The 26715-nt window shown below is 43.3% G+C and overlaps 3 protein-coding genes across 3 annotated transcripts; all 3 read right to left on the minus strand.

Moving 5' to 3' along the window:
* Nucleotides 1-1523: 1523 nt before the first annotated feature.
* Nucleotides 1524-13778, minus strand: LOC139453098 (uncharacterized). Its single transcript, XM_071234723.1, has 2 exons — nucleotides 13771-13778; nucleotides 1524-3132 (listed from the first exon to the last, which is right to left on the minus strand). The coding sequence occupies exon 2, from the start codon at nucleotides 3108-3110 to the stop codon at nucleotides 1650-1652; it is 1461 nt and encodes a 486-aa protein (XP_071090824.1). The 5' UTR covers nucleotides 3111-3132; nucleotides 13771-13778; the 3' UTR covers nucleotides 1524-1649.
* Nucleotides 11168-26349, minus strand: LOC139453097 (uncharacterized). Its single transcript, XM_071234722.1, has 2 exons — nucleotides 26278-26349; nucleotides 11168-13887 (listed from the first exon to the last, which is right to left on the minus strand). Exon 2 carries the CDS (start codon nucleotides 13864-13866, stop codon nucleotides 12223-12225), a length of 1644 nt encoding a protein of 547 aa, XP_071090823.1. The 5' UTR covers nucleotides 13867-13887; nucleotides 26278-26349; the 3' UTR covers nucleotides 11168-12222.
* Nucleotides 17484-19140, minus strand: LOC139453020 (uncharacterized). The gene has a single exon (XM_071234646.1). The coding sequence runs from the start codon at nucleotides 19138-19140 to the stop codon at nucleotides 17602-17604; it is 1539 nt and encodes a 512-aa protein (XP_071090747.1). The 3' UTR covers nucleotides 17484-17601.
* Nucleotides 26350-26715: the final 366 nt, after the last annotated feature.

The raw sequence follows: 26715 nt of genomic DNA on the forward strand, positions 1-26715 counted from the left end.
ATACCTGGTGGCAGTACACACCTGAAAAAGGTTAACTTGGGTCTTTGACACGTTATCTTAAGGTGAGTGAGTGAGTGAGTTGGGTTTAACGCCACTTTTAACATTATTCCAGTTATATCGTGGCGTGCCAGCTTAATGTGGGAGGAAAGCCCCAAGTGATGCAGGTCTCAGACATTTACCACTTCGGTGAAACCCAAGAGCACGGGTATGGTGCTGACAAACCTAGAAACATAATCGGGGCGAACCGGGATTCGAACCCACACTCAGGTTTCTGGCGTGCCCAAGAGTCGCAACTCGGCAGAGCGAATCGCAACGCCTTAGACGACTGGACCACTCGTGCCCCCCATTATCTTAAGGTACAATGCTGATCAGCATGGTACCTCAATAAGATAACGTGTCAAAGAAAGTTCTTCTCTTGGGTTAAACCACTGTAAAGTCGACGAATGTTCAGTTTGAGTTGCCATTAAGGTCGTAACTTTTCCTGTGTAGAGGAGTTAGGGTCCATTGTATATGTTGTTTTTGTTGGATTTTGTGCTCAATGGTGCACTCATCAATATTCCATTTATGGCGGTCTGTCAATAATCGAGTCTGGACCAGACAATCCAGTGATTGACATAATGAGCATCAATCCACACAAGACCCGTGAAAATCCTGGTTAGAATAGGTCTTCAGCAACCCATGCTTGCCTACTAGGCGACTATGCTTGTCGTAAGAGGCGACTAACAGGATCGGCTTGTCAGGCTCATTTCCTTGGTTGATGCATGTCATCGATCCCATTGCGTGGATCGATGCTCATGATCTCAATCACTTGATTGTCTGGTCCAGACTCGATAATTTACAGACCGCAGTCATATAGCTGGAATGTTGCTGAGTGCCGTGTTAAACAGCAAACCAACCAACAATCCACATAATCGGGATACGATGACAGTCATGACACGCTATCAAGCAAGTCACTGAGTCTGACCACCCAATCTATGTAGTTGCTTCTTACGACAAGTATAGCTTGCTGGGGACCTAAATTCTTACTCAGAATCCCAAAGGGTTAAAAGAAAGGTGTGAGTGAGTTGGATTTTTTAACCACTTTGAACAGTATTCAAGTACTGACAGAGCTAGAAACATATCCAGGGCGAACCAGGATTCAAAGTCACAGTCATTGGTTCATAGTGTGCCCAAGGGATGCAACTCTGCACAGCAAATTGGGCTATACATGCCCCCCTTGAAGAAAGGAAGTACAATGTATGTCAGAATTGTATTCAGTACAGACAATTATTTTGGCATACATAAATACCATGAAAAGTCATAATTCATCACATAAACGACCAAATATATCTTGAAATTTTTTATTCCACGTTACCATGGCGAAATTAGTTTATGATTACATTGTGATTGTAAACATAATCAAGATGTTGAATATGTAGTCTATTCCTAATTTAACCCAACTGGTTTGTAAAATACAGAGAAAAGAACTAAATCAAACTATTTTCGATAAAGGTCAATCAAATTAATTTGCATAGATGTGACGTTTATGTGGAATAGCACATTTTTCAAATCTAGAAAAGCATTCAACAGCAGGGAAAAAGCCAGTTTGTGTTTTTGGCTTCGACAACCATTTAATATTTTCAAGCCCAAGATTGCAGCACACACAGACATTAAAATATTTTCTTGTCAATGGACAACCCAGCATTAACGACAAGTTTCCTCCACAGGTTTGTGAAGTAAGAATATATCACTGTCTCGGACGTGAACCATATGTTGGAGTTCTTATTGGGCTTCAGATAGAAAGCAGACCCCTCATCTAATGCCAGCTTGGGTCTCATCTGTCGATACTGCTTGTAGAAATTCACAAAGCACCTGTTTGGGGAATGGGGCTTGGCTAGTACTTTCAAAGAAAACGATGCATGAATAGGTCTTTCAATATATTCCAGACCCTCCTCATTGACACTCAGTCGAATATCTCCCCATTTCATGTTAAAATGTTCAGCTGGGCGCCTGATTCCAAAATATTTTGAATTGAGAAACCACAGTGTATGAATGAGACTTTCAGGACTCTGAATTCCCAGCTGGCCAGCTTGGAACATGATCTCCATGTCCTCATCATTGACTGGAGAGTGTTTCTGGGCAACAACCTTTCTCCCTTCATTCAGCTTCTTCTTCAGGAAGTCCCTGGAGGACTGGAACGGCCTGTCCTTGACAATCGAATAGGGATAGCCTCCATCTCGCAAATACATGTCCAGATGCTTCTGAACGTTCTTCAGTGTACAAGCAGTTAGCGCTCCACCACATCTCTTCTTGGCCTCTCTGAAGTAGGCCAGAAGAAGTTCATTGAGATCCTCCGGGGCCGAAGAGAACAGGTCAACATCACCACCAGATCTGTCGAAGTGGAACCTCCGGAACTGCTTGACCGAGTTCCTCACTGTCGACAATGTTCCAGGACTCAAGCTGCCCTTTGCCTGCATGTCTGGGATTGAGAGCTGATGCGAAGCAGTTGCTTCAGACGCCCCTGGAGAGCTGTCTTCCTCCATAGCAAGGTCAAGGTCATCCTCTATCAAGTCCAGATCAATGACCTCGTCTTCCTCTTGGGCAAGTACTACTGATGCAGGTCTGGTAGTTGTAGAAGAAGCACTCCTTGACACAAAGGACACAGACTCAGAGTTTGATGGTGTCCTGAAATGCTGCTTGTGGCTTGGAGGAATCGTCACCCGTTCTTCCTCTCCTTCCACATCGCTGTGCGTTTCTGATGTCGTGTATGGCTCACCAGTCAGGGTTGGTGAGGCGAAAGGATTGTAATCATCTTCCTCACTTATGTTTTCTTTATTTTTATCAGACCTCAAGTTGCCTCTTTCTTTCCTGCCTTGATTTGAACTTATCCAGGAGCCAGACCTGTTCCCTGAAGTTTTGAACGACTTGGTACAGTAGCTCTCACTGACCACATTACCACTGCTCTGTAGCAGTTCACTGAGGACGTATCTCTCCTTCTTCATGTTGTCAATCTCCACACACACATAGCCACTGACCTCCACAAACTGACTGAAGTGGAGGTAGTTGCGACACACGTCCTGAAGCTGCTCCACAAAGGAGGCAAAGAACTCCACTGAGTACTGCTTCTCCATTGTTAACCTAAAGATCGTCTTCCTAGGAAGAAAGAAACTAATTTTATTCACAACATTGCAGGTCATTTGAAAGTGGAAAAGAAAAGAATATATAAATAGAGGTTATCACGCGAGTGTGTTTGGGAATGGTAAATATCCTGCTTTAGGATAATAGACATTGTATTTAGCGAGCCTTCTATCTAAAAAGATATTTTTGTTAAAAATTTATTTCAACCACCTACCCCAACTAAAAATAATTAATCACCTATGGGATTTGCAATTAGGCATGAGAAATTGTAACACTTCACCCATGTAACACATTAGACGACTGGTCCACCTATGTAACACATTAGACGACTGGTCCACCAGTGCAACACATCAGACGACTGGGCCACCCATGTAACACATTAGATGACTGGGCCACCCATGTAACACATTAGACGACTGGGCCACCAGTGCAACACATCAGACGACTGGGCCACCCATGTAACACATTAGACGACTGTGCGTCCCATGAAACACATTAGATGACTGGTCCACCTATGTAACACATTAGACGACTGGGCCACCAGTGCAACACATCAGACGACTGGGCCACCCATGTAACACATTAGATGACTGGGCCACCCATGTAACACATTAGACGACTGGGCCACCCATGTAACACATTAGACGACTGGTCCACCTATGTAACACATTAGACGACTGTGCGTCCCATGAAACACATTAGATGACTGGTCCACCTATGTAACACATTAGACGACTGGGCCACCAGTGCAACACATCAGACGACTGGGCCACCCATGTAACACATTAGATGACTGGGCCACCCATGTAACACATTAGACGACTGGGCCACCCATGTAACACATTAGACGACTGGTCCACCTATGTAACACATTAGACAACTGGGCGTCACATGTAACACATTAGACGACTGGTCCAACTATGTAACACATTAGACGACTGGTCCACCCATGTAACACATTAAACGACTGGGCCACCCATGTAACACATTAGACGACTGGTCCACCCATGTAACACATTAGACCACTGGTCCACCCATGTAACACATTAGACGACTGGGCCACCCATGCATCACATTAGATGACAGGGCCACCCATGTAACACATTAGACGACTGGTCCACCCATGTAACACATTAGACAACTGGGCGTCCCATGTAACACATTAGACGACTGGGCCACCCATGTAACACATTAGACCACTGGGCCACCCATGTAACACATTAGACCACTGGGCCACCCATGTAACACATTAGACGACTGGTCCACCTATGTAACACATTAGACAACTGGTCATCCCATGTAACACATTAGACGACTGGTCCACCTATGTAACACATTAGACAACTGGTCCACCTATGTAACACATTAGACGACTGGTCCACCTATGTAACACATTAGACAACTGGTCCAACCATGTAACACATTAGACGACTGGTCCACCTATGTAACACATTAGACGACTGGGCCACCTATGTAACACATTAGACCACTGGGCCACCCATGCATCACATTAGATGACAGGGCCACCCATGTAACACATTAGATGACTGGTCCACCTATGTAACACATTAGACGACTGGGCGTCCCATGTAACACAACAGACGACTGGGCCACCTATGTAACACATTAGATGACTGGGCCACCCATGTAACACATTAGACCACTGGGCCACCCATGCATCACATTAGACGACAGGGCCACCCATGTAACACATTAGACGACTGGGCCACCCGTTTAACACATTAGACGACTGGGCCACCCATGTAACACATTAGACCGCTGGGCCACCCATGTAACACATTAGACCACTGGGCCACCCATGTAACACATTAGACGACTGGGCCACCCGTGTAACACATTAGACGACTGGGCCACCCGTGTAACACATTAGACCGCTGGGCCACCCGTGTAACACATTAGACCGCTGGGCCACCCGTGTAACACATTAGACAACTGGGCCACCCGTGTAACACATTAGACCGCTGGGCCACCCGTGTAACACATTAGACCACTGGGCCACCCATGTAACACATTAGACGACTGGGCCACCCGTGTAACACATTAGTCGACTGGGCCACCCATGTAACACATTAGACAACTGGGCCACCCATGTAACACATTAGACCGCTGGGCCACCCATGTAACACATTAGACCACTGGGCCACCCATGTAACACATTAGACCACTGGGCCACCCGTGTAACACATTAGACGACTTGGCCACCCGTGTAACACATTAGACCGCTGGGCCACCCATGCATCACATTAGACGACTGGGCCACCCGTGTAACACATTAGACGACTGGGCCACCCGTGTAACACATTAGACCGCTGGGCCACCCATGTAACACATTAGACGACTGGGCCACCCGTTTAACACATTAGACGACTGGGCCACCCGGTTTAACACATTAGACCGCTGGGCCACCCGTGCAACACATTAGACCGCTGGGCCACCCGTGTAACATATTAGACCACTGGGCCACCCATGTAACACATTAGACCACTGGGCCACCCGTGTAACACATTAGACCGCTGGGCCACCCGTGTAACACATTAGACCGCTGGGCCACACATGTAACACATTAGACGACTGGTCCACCCATGTAACACATAAGACCACTGGGCCACCCGTGTAACACATTAGACAACTGGGCCACACATGTAACACATTAGACGACTGGGCCACCCGTGTAACACATTAGACGACTGGGCCACCCGTGTAACACATTAGACCGCTGGGCCACCCATGCATCACATTAGACGACTGGTCCACCTATGTAACACATTAGACAACTGGTCGTCCCATGTAACACATTAGACGACAGGGCCACCCATGTAACACATTAGACGACTGGGCCACCCATGTAACACATTAGACGACTGGTCCACCCATGTAACACATTAGACAACTGATCCACCCATGTAACACATTAGACGACTGGTCCACCTATGTAACACATTAGACGACTGGTCCACCTATGTAACACATCAGACCACTGGGCCACCCATGCATCATATTAGATGACAGGGCCACCCATGTAACACATTAGATGACTGGTCCACCTATGTAACACATTAGACGACTGGGCGTCCCATGTAACACAACAGACGACTGGGCCACCTATGTAACACATTAGATGACTGGGCCACCCATGTAACACATTAGACCACTGGGCCACCCATGCATCACATTAGACGACAGGGCCACCCATGTAACACATTAGACGACTGGGCCACCCGTTTAACACATTAGACGACTGGGCCACCCGTGTAATACATTAGACCGCTGGGCCACCCATGTAACACATTAGACCACTGGGCCACCCATGCATCACATTAGACGACAGGGCCACCCATGTAACACATTAGACGACTGGTCTACCCATGTAACACATTAGACGACTGGGCCACCCGTTTAACACATTAGACAACTGGGCCACCCGTGTAACACATTAGACCGCTGGGCCACCCATGTAACACATTAGACGACTGGGCCACCCGTGTAACACATTAGACAACTGGGCCACCCGTGTAACACATTAGATGACTGGGCCACCCGTGTAACACATTAGACAACTGGTCCACCTATGTAACACATTAGACGACTGGGCCACCCATGTAACACATTAGACCACTGGGCCACCCATGTAACACATTAGACCACTGGGCCACCCGTGTAACACATTAGACCACTGGGCCACCCATGTAACACATTAGACCACTGGGCCACCCATGTAACACATTAGACCACTGGGCCACCCATGTAACACATTAGACAACTGGGCCACCCGTGTAACACATTAGACCACTGGGCCACCCGTGTAACACATTAGACAACTGGTCCACCTATGTAACACATTAGACCACTGGGCCACCCATGTAACACATTAGACCACTGGGCCACCCATGTAACACATTAGACCACTGGGCCACCTGTGTAACACATTAGACGACTGGTCCACCCGTGTAACACATAAGACGACTGGTCTACCCGTGTAACACATTAGACGACTGGTCTACCCATGTAACACATTAGACCACTGGGCCACCCATGTAACACATTAGACGACTGGGCCACCCATGTAACACATTAGATGACTGGGCCACCCGTGTAACACATTAGACCGCTGGGCCACCCGTGTAACACATTAGACCGCTGGGCCACCCGTGTAACACATTAGACGACTGGGCCACCCGTGTAACACATTAGACTGCTGGGCCACACATGTAACACATTAGACAACTGGGCCACACATGTAACACATTAGACCGCTGGGCCACCCGTGTAACACATTAGACGACTGGGCCACCCGTGTAACACATTAGACCACTGGGCCACCCGTGTAACACATTAGACAACTGGGCCACCTGTGTAACACATTAGACCACTGGGCCACCCGTGTAACACATTAGACCACTGGGCCACCCATGTAACACATTAGACCGCTGGGCCACCTGTGTAACACATTAGACCACTGGGCCACCCATGTAACACATTAGACCGCTGGGCCACCTGTGTAACACATTAGACCACTGGGCCACCCGTGTAACACATTAGACCACTGGGCCACCCATGTAACACATTAGACCACTGGGCCACCCATGTAACACATTAGACCACTGGGCCACCCGTGTAACACATTAGACCACTTGGCCACCCGTGTAATACATTAGACCACCCGTGTAACACATTAGACCACTGGGCCACCCGTGTAACACATTAGACCACTGGGCCACCCGTGTAATACATTAGACCACCCGTGTAACACATTAGACCACTGGGCCACCCGTGTAACACATTAGACCACTGGGCCACCCGTGTAATACATTAGACCACCCGTGTAACACATTAGACCACTGGGCCACCCGTGTAACACATTAGACCGCTGGGCCACCCATGTAACACATTAGACCACTGGGCCACCCCTGTAACACATTAGACCACTGGGCCACCCATGTAACACATTAGACAACTGGGCCACCTGTTTAACACATTAGACGACTGGGCCACTCATGTAACACATTAGACCGCTGGGCCACACATGTAACATATTAGACCACTGGGCCACCCGTGTAACACATTAGACCGCTGGGCCACACATGTAACATATTAGACGACTGGGCCACCCGTGTAACACATTAGACCACTTGGCCACCCGTGTAATACATTAGACCACCCGTGTAACACATTAGACCGCTGGGCCACCCCTGTAACACATTAGACCACTGGGCCACACATGTAACATATTAGACGACTGGGCCACCCGTGTAACACATTAGACGACTGGGCCACCCGTGTAACACATTAGACCACTGGGCCACCCGTGTAACACATTAGACGACTGGGCCACCTATGTAACACATTAGACCACTGGGCCACCTATGTAACACATTAGACCACTGGGCCACCTATGTAACACATTAGACCACTGGGCCACCTATGTAACACATTAGACCACTGGGCCACCTATGTAACACATTAGACCACTGGGCCACCCGTGTAACACATTAGACGACTGGGCCACCCCTGTAACACATTAGACCACTGGGCCACCCCTGTAACACATTAGACCACTGGGCCACCCGTGTAACACATTAGACCACTGGGCCACCCATGTAACACATTAGACCACTGGGCCACCCATGTAACACATTAGACCGCTGGGCCACCCGTGTAACACATTAGACCACTGGGCCACCCGTGTAACACATTAGACGACTGGGCCACACATGTAACACATTAGACGACTGGGCCACCCATGTAACACATTAGACGACTGGGCCACCCATGTAACACATTAGACCGCTGGGCCACCCGTGTAACACATTAGACCACTGGGCCACCCATGTAACACATTAGACAACTGGGCCACCCGTGTAACACATTAGACGACTGGGCCACCCGTGTAACACATTAGACCACTGGGCCACCCATGTAACACATTAGACCACTGGGCCACCCATGTAACACATTAGACAACTGGGCCACCCGTGTAACACATTAGACGACTGGGCCACCCGTGTAACACATTAGACCACTGGGCCACCCATGTAACACATTAGACCACTGGGCCACCCATGTAACACATTAGACGACTGGGCCACCCGTGTAACACATTAGACCACTGGGCCACCCGTGTAACACATTAGACAACTGGGCCACCCGTGTAACACATTAGACCGCTGGGCAATCAGTTCATTGGTAAGTTTTCTATTTATGTAGAATGCAGCATCGCATCCCTATTTGTTTGAATAGTTCAGTGTACCATCATTCTGTTACTATGGTAACAGTCCTTATATTTGATTCAACAACACTTTTCATATAACTCTCTCCATCAACATTCAAAACCAACGAAAACAAAATATCATGTCTTTCTTTAAATATTTTATAGCATATACACGTCCACATAAAACTCTACAGTTGGTTGGTTGGTTTGTTTGTTGTTTAACGCCGCACTCAGCAATATTCCAGCTATATGACGGCGGTCTGTAAATAATCAAGTATGGACCAGACAATCCAGTGATAAACATCATGAGCATCGATCCACACAATTGGATCAATGAAATGCATCACCCAAGTCAGCGAACCTGACCACCCGATCCCATTAGTCGCCTCTTACGACAAGCATAGCCTCCTTTAACAGCAAGCATGGGTTTAAAACTGTAAAGCTAAGATACTGAACACTACATGCTGATTCAGTAATAAAGTAGCTATTCTGGTGTGTTCCTGTGTACAGGTTGATTAAATCTTCTTCTTAAACTGGACACAGATCAATAACACATTTGTCCTCAATGTGTGCACAGATAATATCTAAACACCCATTTTTACATCATGTTTACAAAGACCCATAAAAACACTTCTACATGTCTATCATTAAAACACTACTCCATGTCAATCAATAAAACACTTCTCCATTTTTTTCAATAAAACACATCTCCACATTTATAAATAAAACACTTCTCCATGTCTATCAATAAAACACTTCTCCATGTCTATCAATAAAACACTTCTCCATGTCATCAATAAAACATTCTCCATTAAGTTTACAAACACATTTCTCAATGATGTTTATCAAAAACGTTTCTCCCTGGTTTTTATCAATAAAACATTTTCCCTGGTGTTTATCAATATACATTTCTCATTGGTGTTTATCAATAAGACATAGATAAATACAACATTTCTCCTTTCAAATATTCTCGATAAACTGTCCTATAGAAGCAGTAACTGGTACAAGCCATACTGTCCTACACGGTATTTGTCGTATTAAACACTGACTCCAATAGGCGGCCCCTTGCCTTCAAGATTAATCATTTTAAGCGCCCCATACTGAAAATTCACATGACAGTCTACATTTTCATGTGTATAATTACAGATCTGTTCACAAAAAAGGCAGCAGGACAGAAGAGATATATAATTTCCTTGTGACTATTATCATGATTAAGTGTTAGTTTCATCAACATTTTAACAATGTCTTCTCAACCTCTAACGACAAATATAACTTGTGTATGGGTACTTCAGACAGTCCATGAAATAAATGCCTCAGAAAGTTTGTACTCTGTAGATTAATGTTGGCTTGATGTCAATATGTTGAAAGTCAGAAGCTGTTATCTTACAAATTACCATATTGTGACCCATTCATTGCAATACATATCATCATGATAATATTGCGACCCTATCTTCATGCCTCTGTTATATACTACTAAAAGGAATGAAAGAACTCCCGTTTTTTTCATCTGGCAATAGTTAATGTGTCATGGCTGGTGGGTATTGTTCTTTGACTTGTTCTGTATAGTATGTATCATCATGTATGCAGTGGAAGCCTTGTTAACTCAACAATTGAAAACATATCAAGTTAGCCTGGCTCAAGACAAGCAGGGTGTCAATATCACAACATAAAGTACGGACCATCAATTTATATTGCCTTTAAATGTGCATTTAATGTCAGATGTTTTATTCTCTGCATGAAGATCCGAGGACACCACTATAACAGGTCCTACAATGAGCACATCTTGAGCAAACTGTGACACCCAATCGAAGTGAAGGACGTATGAGCCAATCAGGTATCAGCTTTCATAAATGATATGGCTTCATTTCTTTACCACCGAAATTTGAATATTTCAGTTTTAGGCTAAAAAAAATAAAAGAATTGGTTCTCAAGCAATGTTTTTTGAAAATATAGTGGTTGTCCAAACTAGTACCAGTATGTAACCAAATAAACTGTTGTGTACGACCAACCTGGGAACAGGCCACCTTTCATAAATGTATTCCTTGATGAGTAAAATACTGGAATACAGTATTTGACTACTGTTGGACTAGGAATATTTAAGGAATTTTTTTATTTTTTTAAAAAATGGAAATAAAAACGAAATGTGCAGCAAACTCAATGATGACTGGGCGGTGCCTGAGAACCAAGACTATTATTTGTTTCAGCCTTTAAAGAAAACTCACACAGAACACAAATATTTTCTCTATTTGGAATCCCTTTTGGGTGAAGATGCCATGGCATTCAGAAATGACTGGGTTTATAAAATATCAACAACAATATAATTATGACATTTGGAACTAGTTGTTTGACTTTCTTGTTTTCGAGATACATATATCAAAGTTGCAAGTGTGAATTATTTGCTCGATCCCCTCACGAGTGAGAGAGTGAGATTGATTTTACACCGCTTTTAGCAATATTCCAGCAATATCACCGCGGGGGACACCAGAAATGGGCTTCACACATTGTACCCATGTCGGTAATCAGACCCGGGTCTTCGGCATGACGAGCGAACGCTTTAACCACTAGGCTACCCGACCCCCCCGATCCCCTCACGAAGTTAGTGGTCTTGACACACATCGGCTAATCAGAAAGTTCACCTGAAGCGACCACCGATTGAGGTAGTGTAAGAACTCCAGCAGACAGGTATCATAATGGAACAAAAGATTTGACCGTAACGAGATTGGTCTCACTTGTGTGATGACGGGAACATCAAGAAGAAAACAGAACAGAACAGTTCACCTTTACCACCGCAAGTGTTACATTTCCTACCAAAAAATAATTTTGACTTTTCCTCAGAAGAACAAAGAGAACCATCAGTCATCCCATCCAATTCAGAATCACACAATTCTCTTATTGCCAGGAAGACGAGCCGTGAGAACTATTTTCTTCCACATGCAGGTAAGTGTCACTGGGCGTATGGGTTCAGGCATGAACCAACAGCTCTGATCACTACTATCATCAACCCTCAGGTAAAAGTTGTATTCATCCTCCAAGGTGATCTTCGGCCTCAGTGCTCTGTACTGTTTGTAGAAGTTCACAAAGCACCTGTTGGGGCTGGCTGGCTTGGAGAACACCTTGAGAGTGTATCTCCCTCCAACTAAGCGTTCCAGGTATTCCTGACCCTTGTCATCCATCCTGAGACTAATGTCTCCCCACTTCAAGTTCTGATGCTCCAGGGGATGTTTGAGGATGAAGAACTTGGAGTTGAGGAACCACATAGTGTTGGTGAGAGATTCAGGATTGTGCGAACCAAGCAGTTGGGTCTGGAACAGTGTCTCGATATCCTCTTCTGTCACAGTATTTGCCCCACTTGCATTAGCAGTACTCTCGTTCAGTTTCTTCTTCAAGTACTCCCTTGACGACTGAAACTGTTTGTCTCTCAACACAGAATATGGATAGCCACCATCTTTGAGTAACTTATCAAGACACGTCTGGACATTCTTCAGTGACCGAGGACGTAGTGACTCTCCACCATGTACCTTCTTCGCCTCCCTAAAGAAGTCCAGCAGAAGTTCATTTAGTCTTTCGGGAGTGGTGGAAAACAAGTCTATGTTCTGGTTACACTTATGAAACAAGAACCTTTGGAACTGCTTCACGGTGTATCGCATGGTGGCAAGAGAAGCTGGGCTCAAGTGACCACGCTTCCTCTGAAAACTGTCCACTGGTGCAGACAGTGAGGAAGCGAATGTCAGTCCTGAACAGAGGACATTCCTTGAGCCCTCCTCCTCCATCGCAACGTCAAGGTCATCATCAAACAAGTCCAGATCAATGACCTCATCATCCTGAGGCAGATGAAGCAGCTGATTTGATGGAATTGATGAGACTGCTGACGATGGGGCTGCAGATGTTGAGGGTTCAGAGTCATCCTGACTTAACATTTGTGGCAGGGTCACTCTTTCTTCGGTCAACTGGTTGACAACCCAACTCCCATCAAAGGACTCAATGGTATCATTGCTGAAGCTGGAATGTTGTTTCCTTGGAAGACCAGGTGACGACTCCTGCTGATAGCGACTTCCATCAAAGGACTCAATGGTATCATGGCTGGAGCTGGAGTGTTGTTGCCTTGGAAGACCAGGTGACGACTCCTGCTGGTAGCGACCCGTCTGAACCACATCTTGCCTTTTAAGGGCGTGTGGAATGTGACCAGGATGTTGTATAGTCTGCTTATTTCTCCCTAACCCCAAGTGACTCTCTCCAGTATTTTGTTCAATATTCAAAGCTCTTTCTCCAAAGCGACCCCTTGGATTTCCGATGTTCCTGTTCGTTTTGAACGACTTGGTACAGTAGCTCTCACTGACCACATTACCACTGCTCTGTAGCAGCTCACTGAGGACGTATCTCTCCTTCTTCATGTTGTCAATCTCCACACACACATAGCCACTGACCTCCACAAACTGACTGAAGTGGAGGTAGTTGCGACACACGTCTTGAAGCTGCTCCACAAAGGAGGCAAAGAACTGCACCGAGTACTGTGTTTCCATTGTTTTCTGCAGCCCCTATTCCTAGGATGAAAAGAATGACAGGTTAGTAATCTGTCAGTGTTAGAAGTGGGAGGAGCGAAGATTTTAATTTATTAAACTGACATTAGCATGTTCTTTTTTAAACTGGAATCACAGATGTTTTTCTACAAATATCACTTCCAGGAAGGAAGAAAATAAATGAATTTTGCCATCTATAGCCCTATCATGTGCTGGAAGCTATGTTTTTGTCGTTTTCTCGGAATACAATGGGATTTAATCCCGGGAAAGCAAGGACAAAGGGGCATAACTCTAGATCTATTATGCAAGGTATTTCACAACAACTCGTCAAGTGAACGATTTGATAAAATATTAATGTCAAATAGAGGATCATAAGTTTTATAGATTACACTGAGTCACCTCAAAATAATTTTGAGTGTATGACATGATGGCGGAAGAAAAATAAGTGTAAATTTATATTATTTTTTCTTCTCCAATTTTTATGAAAATAGGGTCAGTGGATCTGAATAATGGCCCTATCAACAATATCACTGAACCTGACCATCCAATCAATTTATTGCAACCATGCCATTATTATTCTTAAGATGTCCTTTGCACTCAAACATGGGGAATAGCCAACACTTTGGGGCCAAGTTTCACAAGCAGGAATACAATGCTGACTACAGTTTAATTCCTCGCTTATAAAGTTTGTACTATCCCTTTGAAGTGGAAGTAATTACCCATTAAATATGTAAAATACCCTTTTCATGGTCCTGAATATACCAGATTTCAATCCAACTGTGTTTGAGCGGCAGAAGGGTAGTCTTGTGGTACAAGCGTTGGCACATCATGCTGGGTTCAATTCCCAACATGGGTACAACGTCAAACAACTTTAGCTCTTTTCAGAGAAATAAGGAACATAAACTTGTTCTAAAAGTAAAAATACCCTGTATCACATTAAAGGAATGTCAGCCCAATGAATGAAACCAGTATTAAGATTTGTCATAATGGACTGGTCATTTCATACAGTGAGTGAGTGAGTGAGTGAGTGAGTGAGTGAGTAAGGTTTTACGCTGCTTTTAGCAGTATTCCAGCAATATCACGGCGGGGGACACCACAAATGGGCTTCACACATTGTACCCATGTCGGGAATCGAACCCGGGTCTTCGGCGTGACGAGCGAACGCTTTAACCACCAGGCTACCCGACCGCCCCATTTCATACAGGTGTGGGCCAGTGAGATTTGTCATAAGGGACTGGTCATTTCAAACAGGGGTGGGCCAGTGAGATTTGTCATAAGGGACTGGTCATTTCATACAGGTGTGGGCCAGTGAGATTTGTCATAAGGGACTGGTCATTTCATACAGGTGTGGGCCAGTGAGATTTGTCATAAGGGACTGGTCATTTCATACAGGTGTGGGCCAGTGAGATTTGTCATAAGGGACCGGACATTTCATACAGGTGTGGGCCAGTGAGATTTGTCATAAGGGACTGGTCATTTCATACAGGTGTGGGCCAGTGAGATTTGTCATAAGGGACAGGTCATTTCATACAGGTGTGGGCAAGTGAGATTTGTCATAAGGGACTGGTCATTTCATACAGGTGTGGGCCAGGAAGATTTGTCTTAAGGGACCGGACATTTCATACAGGTGTGGGCTAGTGAGATTTGTCATAAGGGACTGGTCATTTCATACAGGTGTGGGCCAGTGAGATTTGTCATAAGGGACTGGTCATTTCATACAGGTGTGGGCCAGTGAGATTTGTCATAAGGGACTGGTCATTTCATACAGGTGTGGGCCAGTGAGATTTGTCATAAGGGACCGGACATTTCATACAGGTGTGGGCCAGTGAGATTTGTCATAAGGGACTGGTCATTTCAAACAGGTGTGGGCCAGTGAGATTTGTCATAAGGCACTGGTCATTTCAAACAGGTGTGGGCCAGTGAGATTTGTCATAAGGGACTGGTCATTTCATATAGGGGGTGTGGGCCAGTGAGATTTGTCATAAGGGACCGGTCATTTCATACAGGTGTGGGCCAGTGAGATTTGGGGAGTAGGTGGGGTGTTGGGCACTGTTACAAAATGTTACAAAAATGGCGGAGGTGTCACAAACGAGGATGTTCCTAAGACCAACCCCAGTGACTATAATAATGACCATTCTCTAAAATGCAACAGATAATTGAACAAATGATTGAAATAGTAAGTGCAGGAAGGTAATGGAAGTTGAATTACGTGGAAGGTAAAGAAAAACACAATTTCATCACACACATCAGCATCCCCCCCCCCCCCCCCCCCCCCAATTGGTCATCTTGCCTGCCCAAAACAGAAACATTTTTGATGATTACATCATGTTAGTGTTTGATTACAAATATTACATATGGTTTTGGAACATATTTTTACACACAGGCCAAATTTTCTGATGTTCTGCTGAGGTGTTCTGTTGTAGGAAGATGATCACAGGACAATGGAGAACCAAGCATTTACCTCGTTCATATTTGGGTGACAAAAAGACAAAAACAAAGCTTTAAAGTTTGACAGCCACAAAGGCCAATTTTCTGACAAGTATTCGGTTTACAGTTTCGACTGAACAGAGCCAAAAACTACACAGACAATAGAAGGAACTAGATCATTTTTTTTATATTATTGATATTTTTATTCCTGTATCCCTGTTACCATGGTTACATATACATCGCTGTAGCCAGAGGACCACAGAGCTGAACATGAGTGAGTGAGTGAATGAGTATGGATTTACGCCAACTGACTGCAGGCAGTAGACTGCCATACTGATGCACCTGTTGGTGGGAAGTGTTAGCAGGGTTACATTGAAAATGTGGATTACAAAAATAGTAACTATTATATGATTCCGGAAAATGATTCATCACTGAACAAATGTTATATATGCAGTTTAGCTGAAGGGTTAATTTCAAAATGAGTGAGTGAGTATGGTTTTACGCTGCTTTTAGCAATATTACAGCAATATCACGGCGGGGGACACCAGAAATGGGCTTCATACATTGTACCCATGTCGGGAATCGAACCCAGGTCTTCGATGTGACGAGCGAACCCCTAGGCTACCCGACTGCCCCAGCTAAACATTTAAAAACAAAAAACATGTAGTACTTAAACTAAATAAAATTTATTCTTATTTATTATTATTTGTCTGATTGGTCCATCCACTACCAAATCAACATTAAATTTATAAAAATAATCTCATCAAGTGCAATGTATATGGCACCTAAATAGAAAAGGGAGTCTTTGGCCACTGCAAAAAGTACTTTCTCAGAAGTAAATATACATGTTAATTGAACTGTAAACACTGTATCATTTAGTTCTTCTAACTAAACATTCTAAACTAAATAACTTCATGTAAAACAAAATACAAGCAGATATTTTGTATTTCAACCAACCCAAGCTAACTGGTTAGCAAGAATCAGTAAAACTTGTGACCATGGGTCAATCTACAGAAAAAGAAATTCCACTTGTGACAAGAAATAGTTCCTAGTCGAGAGAAAGCTGTTTTACATTAATATTATAATCAAAACTTCAAGCTACACCCGGAAAGATCTTTCGCCCAGAACACAGATCTACGTTAGTGCTACCCAGGCCCTGCCCCGGTGAAGGGAGGTCCGTGCAGTGGGCGGTATCTCCTGCACCATCATCCCCACACAGTGTCCATCACACCTGTCCATTCTTCATACAATGCTAACCACCAAATTTAAGGTCTTTTCGAACCTTTCTGTGTCGGCCTGCCCCGTCGGAGCTCACATGATCTTCTTGTTCATCGGGAGTCCGGACCCCAGCACCAACTTCCTCCATATTGTGGTGAACGGATTCCAAGCCATCGCCTCGGGCAGGAACCATTGTTCATTGTCTGACTTATTTACCTTCAGATAAAACGAGAACTCATCATCTTGGGCTATCTTCGGTCTCATGGATTTGTATGTCTTGTAGAAGTTGACAAAACATCGGTTTGGAGTCTCTGGCTGAGCAAACACTTTTAAAGAAAAAGATTCATTAATTTTGCGCTCCAGATATTCTTGCCCTGCATCATCTGTCTTTAGTGAGATGCATCCCCACTTTAAACCAAAATGTTCCGCAGGGCGTCGGATGGCAAAATATTTGGAATTAAGAAACCACATGGTGTTGGTGAGACATTCTCGGTTGTAGGACCCCAACTGATTCATATAAAACATGGTTTCAATGTCATGATTATCAACAGGACTGAATTTCTGAGTCACAATTTTGCCACTGTCCATGAGCTTCTTCTTGAGAAAGTCCCGAGAAGACTGAAACTGTTTGTCTTTGCTGACTGAATATGGGTACCCTCCATCTCTCAAAAACATTTCTAAATGAGCCTGGACATTTTTCAGTGATCTGGCTGTGAGCTCGCCTCCTCCGATCTTCTTGGCATCTTTGAAATATTCATACAACAAAATATTCAACCTTTCCGGTGGTGTAGAGAGCAGATCAATGTCTGTCCTTGATTTGTCAAAGTGAAATCTCTTGAACTGTTTCACCGAATGTTTGATAACATTCAATGTTCCTGGACTCAAACGAGTCTTCCGCTGCTGAACGCTGCCGCAAGGTTGGTCCGGAGCTACTCCTTGGGGTACAGTGACTGAAGTCTCCTCGCCCATGAACGAGGAGTCCACATCATCGTCGATCATGTCCAGATCTATGACATCATCAGGATCCACTGTGGGGGATGCAGCAGTGTCTGTAAAGGATGGGGACACGGTGGTCAGCGAGTCTGTCTGCATCCGCCCATCACCATCTTCAGCTTCCCATGAGGTGGCGTGACTCTGCAGGCCTTCCCGACACGACACAAGCGTGGACTCGGGACTACGTGGAGATGGTGACATCAGAGGCTTGTAGTTATCCACATGTCTTGAAGATGTTGATGCACAAGTCTCCGAGTCTTCATGGTTATGCTGTCTGCTTCTCTTGGGTTGAAATTTTGATTCCCAATTCCCCTGACAAGTCCAATCCTCTGAACCCACCTTGGAATGTGAGTACGATTGAGATTCCCAATCAGTTCCTTCAAACTGAGACCTGGTGTCCGGCTGGTGATGGACATTTCGACCAGTACTGAATGATTTTGTACAATAGCTCTCACTGACCACGTTACCACTGCTCTGTAGCAGTTCACTGAGGACGTATCTCTCCTTCTTCACATCATCAATCTCTACACAAAGGTAGCCATGGATTTCCACGAACTGACTGAAGTTCACATTGTCTCGACAGAGTCTCTGAAGATTTTCCAGAAAGGATGTAAAGAACTGGACTGGATACTGCTCCATTGTAAAAGGCCTTTTCCTATGAAGAAAGAACCAGCTTTTAGTCCATGCGTGAATGTGTTGGGTGGCTTATTGTTCATCTGTTGGGTTGAGGATGGCAATGACACAATAAAATCAGATCTCTTACTTCAAGAAGATACCTTGCTGACACAAAGGAGGTGCGTCAGGTGAACTTTCTATTCAGCACTGATTAAGTATTTAAAGCATTCTGAGGAGCATACCTGATTTCTATAACTCAAAAACAAACATAAAAGTCAGTTCCAAATGGAAAAAATAAAGGCAGTATTATCATATTGCTGTGATATTTTATATACCCTCTCATATCTGAGCACTACGGTATCTGCACCAAAAAGGATGTACTAGCAAGGGATATATATGTGGTCTGTGTGTGTTTTCTTACATCAATATCGAAATATCTGAATCTCGGAGGTGACGAAATGAAGCCGAAAGATCATGAATTCCTTGTTTAAATTGCACTGTCAATGTTCGCCAGGGTTCATCTCAGATGGAAGGCTTTTCAGATCCTAAATCATAAGGGTAGCATTCTTTTTTCAGGGCAATATCATTTGCAGAAGCCTATGTGTGAGGTGACTCAATTAGCTGTGCAGAGTTGCGTCCCTTGGGCACGCCAGAAACCTATGATTGTGTTTCTAGGTTTGTCAGGACCATATTACCGCGCTCGTGGGTTTCACCGAAGTGGTAAACGTCTGAGACCTGCATCACTTGGGGCTTTCCTCCCACATTAAAGGGGCACTGATCTAACGGACTGGTTGTTGCCTTTGTTATTGTTTTTTCCCCGTGAGTACCCGGATGATACGCAAAGCAACTGAGCGTGACCAGAGACTGGGGTACCGTCTGCAAGGACAGCTAAATAAACTTGGAGGCTGGAGACAATATTTGTTTTACACATTTTTGAACACTGATTGGTTAACTGTGATCTATAAAGATTTCGACAAAGGGCGCATGTTAATTAATTTCTTCAGCCTAAACAAACAGACAAAAAGAACAAGGGAGCTAGCTCATCGGATGTCGTCATTTGGAACTACCCCAGATGGTTATAGTTTAATACTAAAAAAAGTATCTATGCAGTGAAAGCAATTTCGGCTTGCGTCGATAATACGATTACTACTCCCTTGTTGTCATCCACGTTTTCTCGTATAATAACCCTACACTTGTGTATTTGTCGTCATTCACTTGATGCTCAGTTAATGAATTTATTACAGGTACAATTAGTGGTAGCACCACTTAGATTACCTGACAAAGGTTCCCATTTGGCATTTATTGTGTCTGGGGTAATTATTCAATCTAAATCCAGGTTTGAAGTGAGGTGAAATGTGTGTTATGTAATATGCACGTGGCAGCCCAGCAAGAGATGAATGATCAGTTGATTTACTTATTTTTGTAAATCAACGGATCGTTCCTAGTCATCAAAGGATTAACAGAAAATACGTTGATTGATTAATCACAGTTATCTTGCGCAGTGGATATGTCAAGAGTGAGTGTTTACATGTCTAGGTTTACTAAAACAAAGGGAATACACTCATATCATGGCGCGAAGTGCCGATGTATAAACAACATACTTTGTTCAAAGGGTTAACTCATAATACGTTGATTGATTGATCATTGTTATCTATCACTCAATGGAATTTTTAGGAACCGTGGACGTTATGAAAATAGTTGTCACGTGGGCTTTCTCAGCCGACCATTGAGACTTGACACCTTTGTAAAACACCTGAAACAATCCAAGCGATCAGTTGAGAAACGAACACGGGTTATAATATCCCGAAACGATATATATCTTTTAAAATATTTGATTGTTACTGAGACACGTGACATCGAATAAGTTTCTTTGTACAGCTGCAGACGAGTGCGATATTGTTCCTTTGTGTGGATATTCACGGATACATTCCTCGAACAAGGAAGCTGCCTAAAACTTATACGCATAAATTTGGTAGGTTGTAATTATGATATCTGCATTTTTTCCCTTCATTTGAACCGATTCGTTCTTGTTTCTCTACGTCTTGGTTGGGAAATTCTTCAATGCGCGATAGACGTTGTTGTCACAGGTCTTTTCCTTTGTAAGCGTGTATATATTACCGTCAATTTGTAAAATGTGATTCTCTCAGGCAATTTATAAAATGTGTAAATATTTCAGTCATTTTGGCTAAAAAATCTGTCCAGATTGATCAAGACTATCAAAAGGGCCTACAAACATCACAACAGATTATTATGTAGGATTAAAAGCCAAACAACTTAGAAATGTACTTTTCAACGTAACATTTTCAGTCTCTTGGTGATGACATTAAACATCTAAATGTTTGGAACTCGTTGTCATAATAATCCAGATGGAAATGTTTTTCAGTCACTTTGTAAAATAACTGAATATTTAGACGTTTAATATATTTGTTACACATTTGACAGTAAAAAAATATACACACTATAAAAAAAGCATATGCTCAGGTGAAATATATAGTTTGTGTTGCAAGTCAAAATAGTGTAAACCAAAATCGCAAAATTACCAAGCAAGTGACTTATCAAAACTTCGTCACCATTACCGATGCTACTCACAAAGATACCTACATTTCCTTATTATCTCGAAAACTGTATTTCATTTTGTTGATCAATGTGACCATACGCCTTTATTACTACCCATAAAAGTGACTAATGCGCTTACGAATGGCGCAGCAGAGGTCGCGAACTAGTCTATATTTCTGCTCTACATCCGGGTACTCACTGGGAAAAAACAATAACAAAGGCAACAACCAGTCCCGGGGAATTGCGTTAGATCAGTGCCCCTTTAAACTGACATGCCGCGATATAACTGGAATAATGTTAAAAGCGGCGTTAAACCCAACTCACTCACTCACTGTATTCATCTGATGAAGGGACAAGCAGTAGCCATGAAGCGTCCTCACAAACTACATGTAGAAAGAACTTGTTATCCACGAAAGTTTCATGTCTTCGCGTTCTTCCAACTTGTAAATGCCTGTCAAAGACGCAACTCTGTTTCCCCATCTTATTGTGATGTAGTGTATGTTTACATCATCCTGCATTTCGAGCTGTCAAATATAGTTCATCTTTTTATCACAGTATAATTTATAGTATGGAAGGATAGTACTGAGTGTAGTTTACATGGGCTACGGAATTAGAAACTAATATATGTATCCCGTTCGAATACGCTCCCCAGTAGCCTCTGTTGTTGTCGCACGAGGCGACAAAATGGATCGGGTGGCCAGCCCACGATATAACTGCAATACTGTTAGAAAGCAGCGTTAAACCCAACTCACTCACTCACTAATACATTTTGACAGGTGTACGGTCAAACCTTTCCCAATCGGACAGTTTGTACCTATCTCTTGAGACCTACAGCGGGTACCCGGGTAGGGTTGGGTAACAGGGGATGGGTACCAAGGTAGTAAATTTGGACTCGTCCCAGCCCTAGAACATCTGTTGTTTCTCAAAATGTTTTGAGAAGCTCATCAGTTCCTTTGAGTGGACATCTACTACTCAAGTGTTTGCATTAAAAAAAGAATAAAGAAGAAACAGTATCTACTTGCCCATTTTCTTCAGTTATCTGGTTCCCACTAAACAAGATTTGACTGCCTTGTTGAAGCTCCCATACTTTAACACAGCCCTGTGACGGTCGAAGGTCCCATACTTTAACACAGCCCTGTGATGGTCGAAGCTCCTATAAACATTGACCTGTGATGGTCGAAGCTCACAAACTTTAACATAGACCTGTGGCGGTCTAAACTCCCACACTTTAACATATACCTGTGATGGTCGAAGCTCCCATACTTTAACACAGCCCTGTGATGGTCGAAGCTCCTATAAACATTGACCTGTGATGGTCGAAGCTCACAAACTTAAAACATAGACCTGTGGCGGTCTAACCTCCCACACTTTAACATAGACCTGTGATGGTCGAAGCTCCCATACTTTAACACAGCCCTGTGATGGTCGAAGCTCCTATAAACATTGACCTGTGATGGTCGAAGCTCACAAACTTAAAACATAGACCTGTGGCGGTCTAACCTCCCACACTTTAGCATGGACCTGTGATGGTCGAAGCTCCCATACATTAACACAGCCCTGTGATGGTCGAAGCTCCTATAAACATTGACCTGTGATGGTCGAAGCTCACAAACTTAAAACATAGACCTGTGGCGGTCTAAACTCCCACACTTTAACATGGACCTGTGATGGTCGAAGCTCCCATACTTTAACATTGACCTGTGATGGTCGAAGCTCCCATACTTTAACATAGACCTGTGATGGTCGAAGCTCCCATACTTTAACATAGACCTGTGATGGTCGAAGCTCCCATACTTTAACATAGACCTGTGATGGTCGAAGCTCCCATACTTTAACATAGACCTGTGATGGTCGAAGCTCCCATACTTTAACATAGACCTGTGGCGGTCTAAACTCCCACACTTTAACATAGACCTGTGATGGTCGAAGCTCCCATACTTTAACATAGACCTGTGATGGTCGAAGCTCCCATACTTTAACATAGACCTGTGATGGTCGAAGCTCCCATACTTTAACATAGACCTGTGATGGTCGAAGCTCCCATACTTTAACATAGACCTGTGGCGGTCTAACCTCCCACACTTTAACATAGACCTGTGATGGTCGAAGCTCCCATACTTTAACATAGACCTGTGATGGTCGAAGCTCCTATAAACATAGACCTGTGATGGTCGAAGCTCCCATACTTTAACATAGACCTGTGGCGGTCTAAACTCCCACACTTTAACATAGACCTGTGATGGTCGAAGCTCCCATACTTTAACATAGACCTGTGATGGTCGAAGCTCCCATACTTTAACATAGACCTGTGATGGTCGAAGCTCCCATACTTTAACATAGACCTGTGATGGTCGAAGTTCCCATACTTTAACATAGACCTGTGATGGTCGAAGCTCCCATACGTTAACATAGACCTGTGATGGTCGAAGCTCCCATACGTTAACATAGACCTGTTATGGTCGAAGCTCCTATAAACATAGACCTGTGATGGTCGAAGCTCCCATACTTTAACCATGTTAACATAGACCATAAGTTGACATTTAAAAAACTTACCCATTAAGACAGTAAGTAAATTTGCCAATGTACGAAAGTCATCTTTATGAATATACAACTCAAACTCAGAAACAAGCAAACATTATCCACATACCAGTGCAGCAAGTTCCTTTGTAAAACTAATATGGCTTGAGATAGCAGGCTTGTGATACTACATATGTACATACATGCATATCATACATTGTAATATGCTGTTAGCTAGGCGTGAAACAATATTTCAGTGCGCCAGTGCATCGCGAATTTTCAAGAGATGATACGATACATGATGCGTTTTATTCTGAATCGATACAAGATGATACACTTGCTAAAATACATTACTTACTACTCGTCTAATGACCCCCCAGCGTTCATGTCAGTCAAATATTGCAAAGTACATTGTAATTTGAGTTTCAAGTTCACTACCACAAATAGCCAATACAAACATGTCACTACAACTAGCTTTTCCTTTTGAACCTAATCTGAAATATTTATTGTCAAGGAGTTTCCATGCATATTGTGATATGTATTGTATGGTGACCCATGTATCATGATACATAGCACATTGTGACCTTGCTGTATCATGATACATATTGTATGGTGACCCATGTATCATGTATGTATTGTATGGTGATCCATGTATTGTAATATGAATCGTATCATTACCCATGTATCGTAATCTGTAATGTATCCTTGCTATATCGTGATTGGTATTATATGGGTACCCATGTATACATATTGTATCGTGACCTTGCTGTATCGTGATATTATCGTATGGTGACCCACGTATCATGATATGTATTGCATCCTCGCAGTATCGTGATACGTAATGTATGGTGACCCATGTATCGTGATACATACTGTATTATGATCTTGCTGTATCATGATATTATTGTATGGTGACCCACGTATCATGATATGTATCATATCCTTGCAGTATCGTGATACGTAATGTATGGTGACCCATGTATTGTGATACATACTGTATTGTGATCTTGCTGTATAGTTTCAACCCAACTGTTAGCAAGAGAAAAATAATTTCAACTGTGATGGTTAACAACTAACTAGCGAAGTGCCTAGCAACAGGGTTGCTTGGGTCATTAAGTGTGTATAAGCTTTTCTCAGCGATCTATTATCTCTAAACACAATGTGGTTGAATAAACCGAGGAATGTTGGGAGTTTTAAATATTTGTAAGTGAAACTTGTTCTCGCTGTACATAAGCATGCCCCTTGGTATAACACAACTTGCAATAGTGGTGGGACAATACACCGATGCATCGTGATATTTTACTTCTGGATACAAGAATCGATCACAGTTGCACACTGAGTAAAAAATATTGATTCATACCTTAAATGTTTACTTCAATGGCTGTTACACCAAACACTAATTAGTAGTGAAAATTAGTCGTAAAAAAGTAAATATTTTCATCTATTGCGCCATACTTGACACTGCCAACTGTAAATCATCATGGTGCTAGGTATTTAACTATCCTGTCTATGAAAATTATGTGTTACGCATTACAGATACAAGCACATACACGTATCGTGAGCAAGGTATCGTGATGCGTATTGGATCACACAGTTGGTGTATTGTCCCAGCCCTAATGTATACAGCTGTATTTTACTCCACGGGTTATTTCTTCGCGGACAAGTAATAAACATAGAATCAAAGGGCATGATAAGCTAACAAACTATCTCAATACATTCCACAATGTATTTAGCCCAATATGACCTAGATCTAGGTGCTATTCACTCATTTAGATCTGTGATACTAAATTATAGCATACTTTCGAAGGCCTCTATGCATTTGGTGTAGAATCATTGAGTTAAAAAAAAAAACGATTTGTAGAGAATCAGAAATGAAGACATATTGAACATCAATGAACATCAAGGATAGTGTGCAGTTCACAAATCCAACACGCACACACATAAACTATCAAGGGGGATAATTCAACTAGCTACACAACGTAAAATCCACATGCAATGCGCCATCTTACATTGAAATATTAGAGACTGTACTCAAAACAACCCCAACCAAGATATGATCTAGCCTAAAAAATATTGTCATATATGCACCTGTTTGCTTTTCACAATTCGTCATAAAGCGACACAATTGCCGTTCTTTCATTCAGCTTTTCAACAGTATCGCATTCTGAACACACTCTTGCGATTTCCTATTTCCTTGTTTATTCGCGTAAGCCTTCAGGTACGTTCCGAGATTTTCCGAGTGTGTACTAGTTTCCAGAAGACCGACCACATATAGGAACTATTTCCGGAACGTGAACCGAAATCGAGAAGGTTTCCGTATACAATTAATATACAATATCCTATTTCATAACATTTCAAATAGTATCCACATAAAGACCCCCCAAAATATTATGAATTCATGTGAAAGAGTTCTGCTTTGAACAGTATTCCAGTTATATCCCGGTTTGTCATCTTATAGTGTGGGAGGAAGGCGTGAAGTGATGCGAGTTTCAGGCGTTTAACACTTTGGTAAAACCCACAACCACG

The sequence above is a fragment of the Haliotis cracherodii genome, unplaced genomic scaffold (genome assembly GCF_022045235.1).
Source record: "Haliotis cracherodii isolate W230 unplaced genomic scaffold, xgHalCrac1.p SCAF_9, whole genome shotgun sequence".
Taxonomy (NCBI): Eukaryota; Metazoa; Mollusca; class Gastropoda; order Lepetellida; family Haliotidae; genus Haliotis; species Haliotis cracherodii.

What these genes read in the sequence shown, in the direction of transcription:
- LOC139453098 (XM_071234723.1), bottom strand. Translation starts at nt 3,110, where the DNA reads ATGGAGAAGCAGTACTCAGTGGAGTTCTTTGCCTCCTTTGTGGAGCAG.
- LOC139453097 (XM_071234722.1), bottom strand. Translation starts at nt 13,866, where the DNA reads ATGGAAACACAGTACTCGGTGCAGTTCTTTGCCTCCTTTGTGGAGCAG.
- LOC139453020 (XM_071234646.1), bottom strand. Translation starts at nt 19,140, where the DNA reads ATGGAGCAGTATCCAGTCCAGTTCTTTACATCCTTTCTGGAAAATCTT.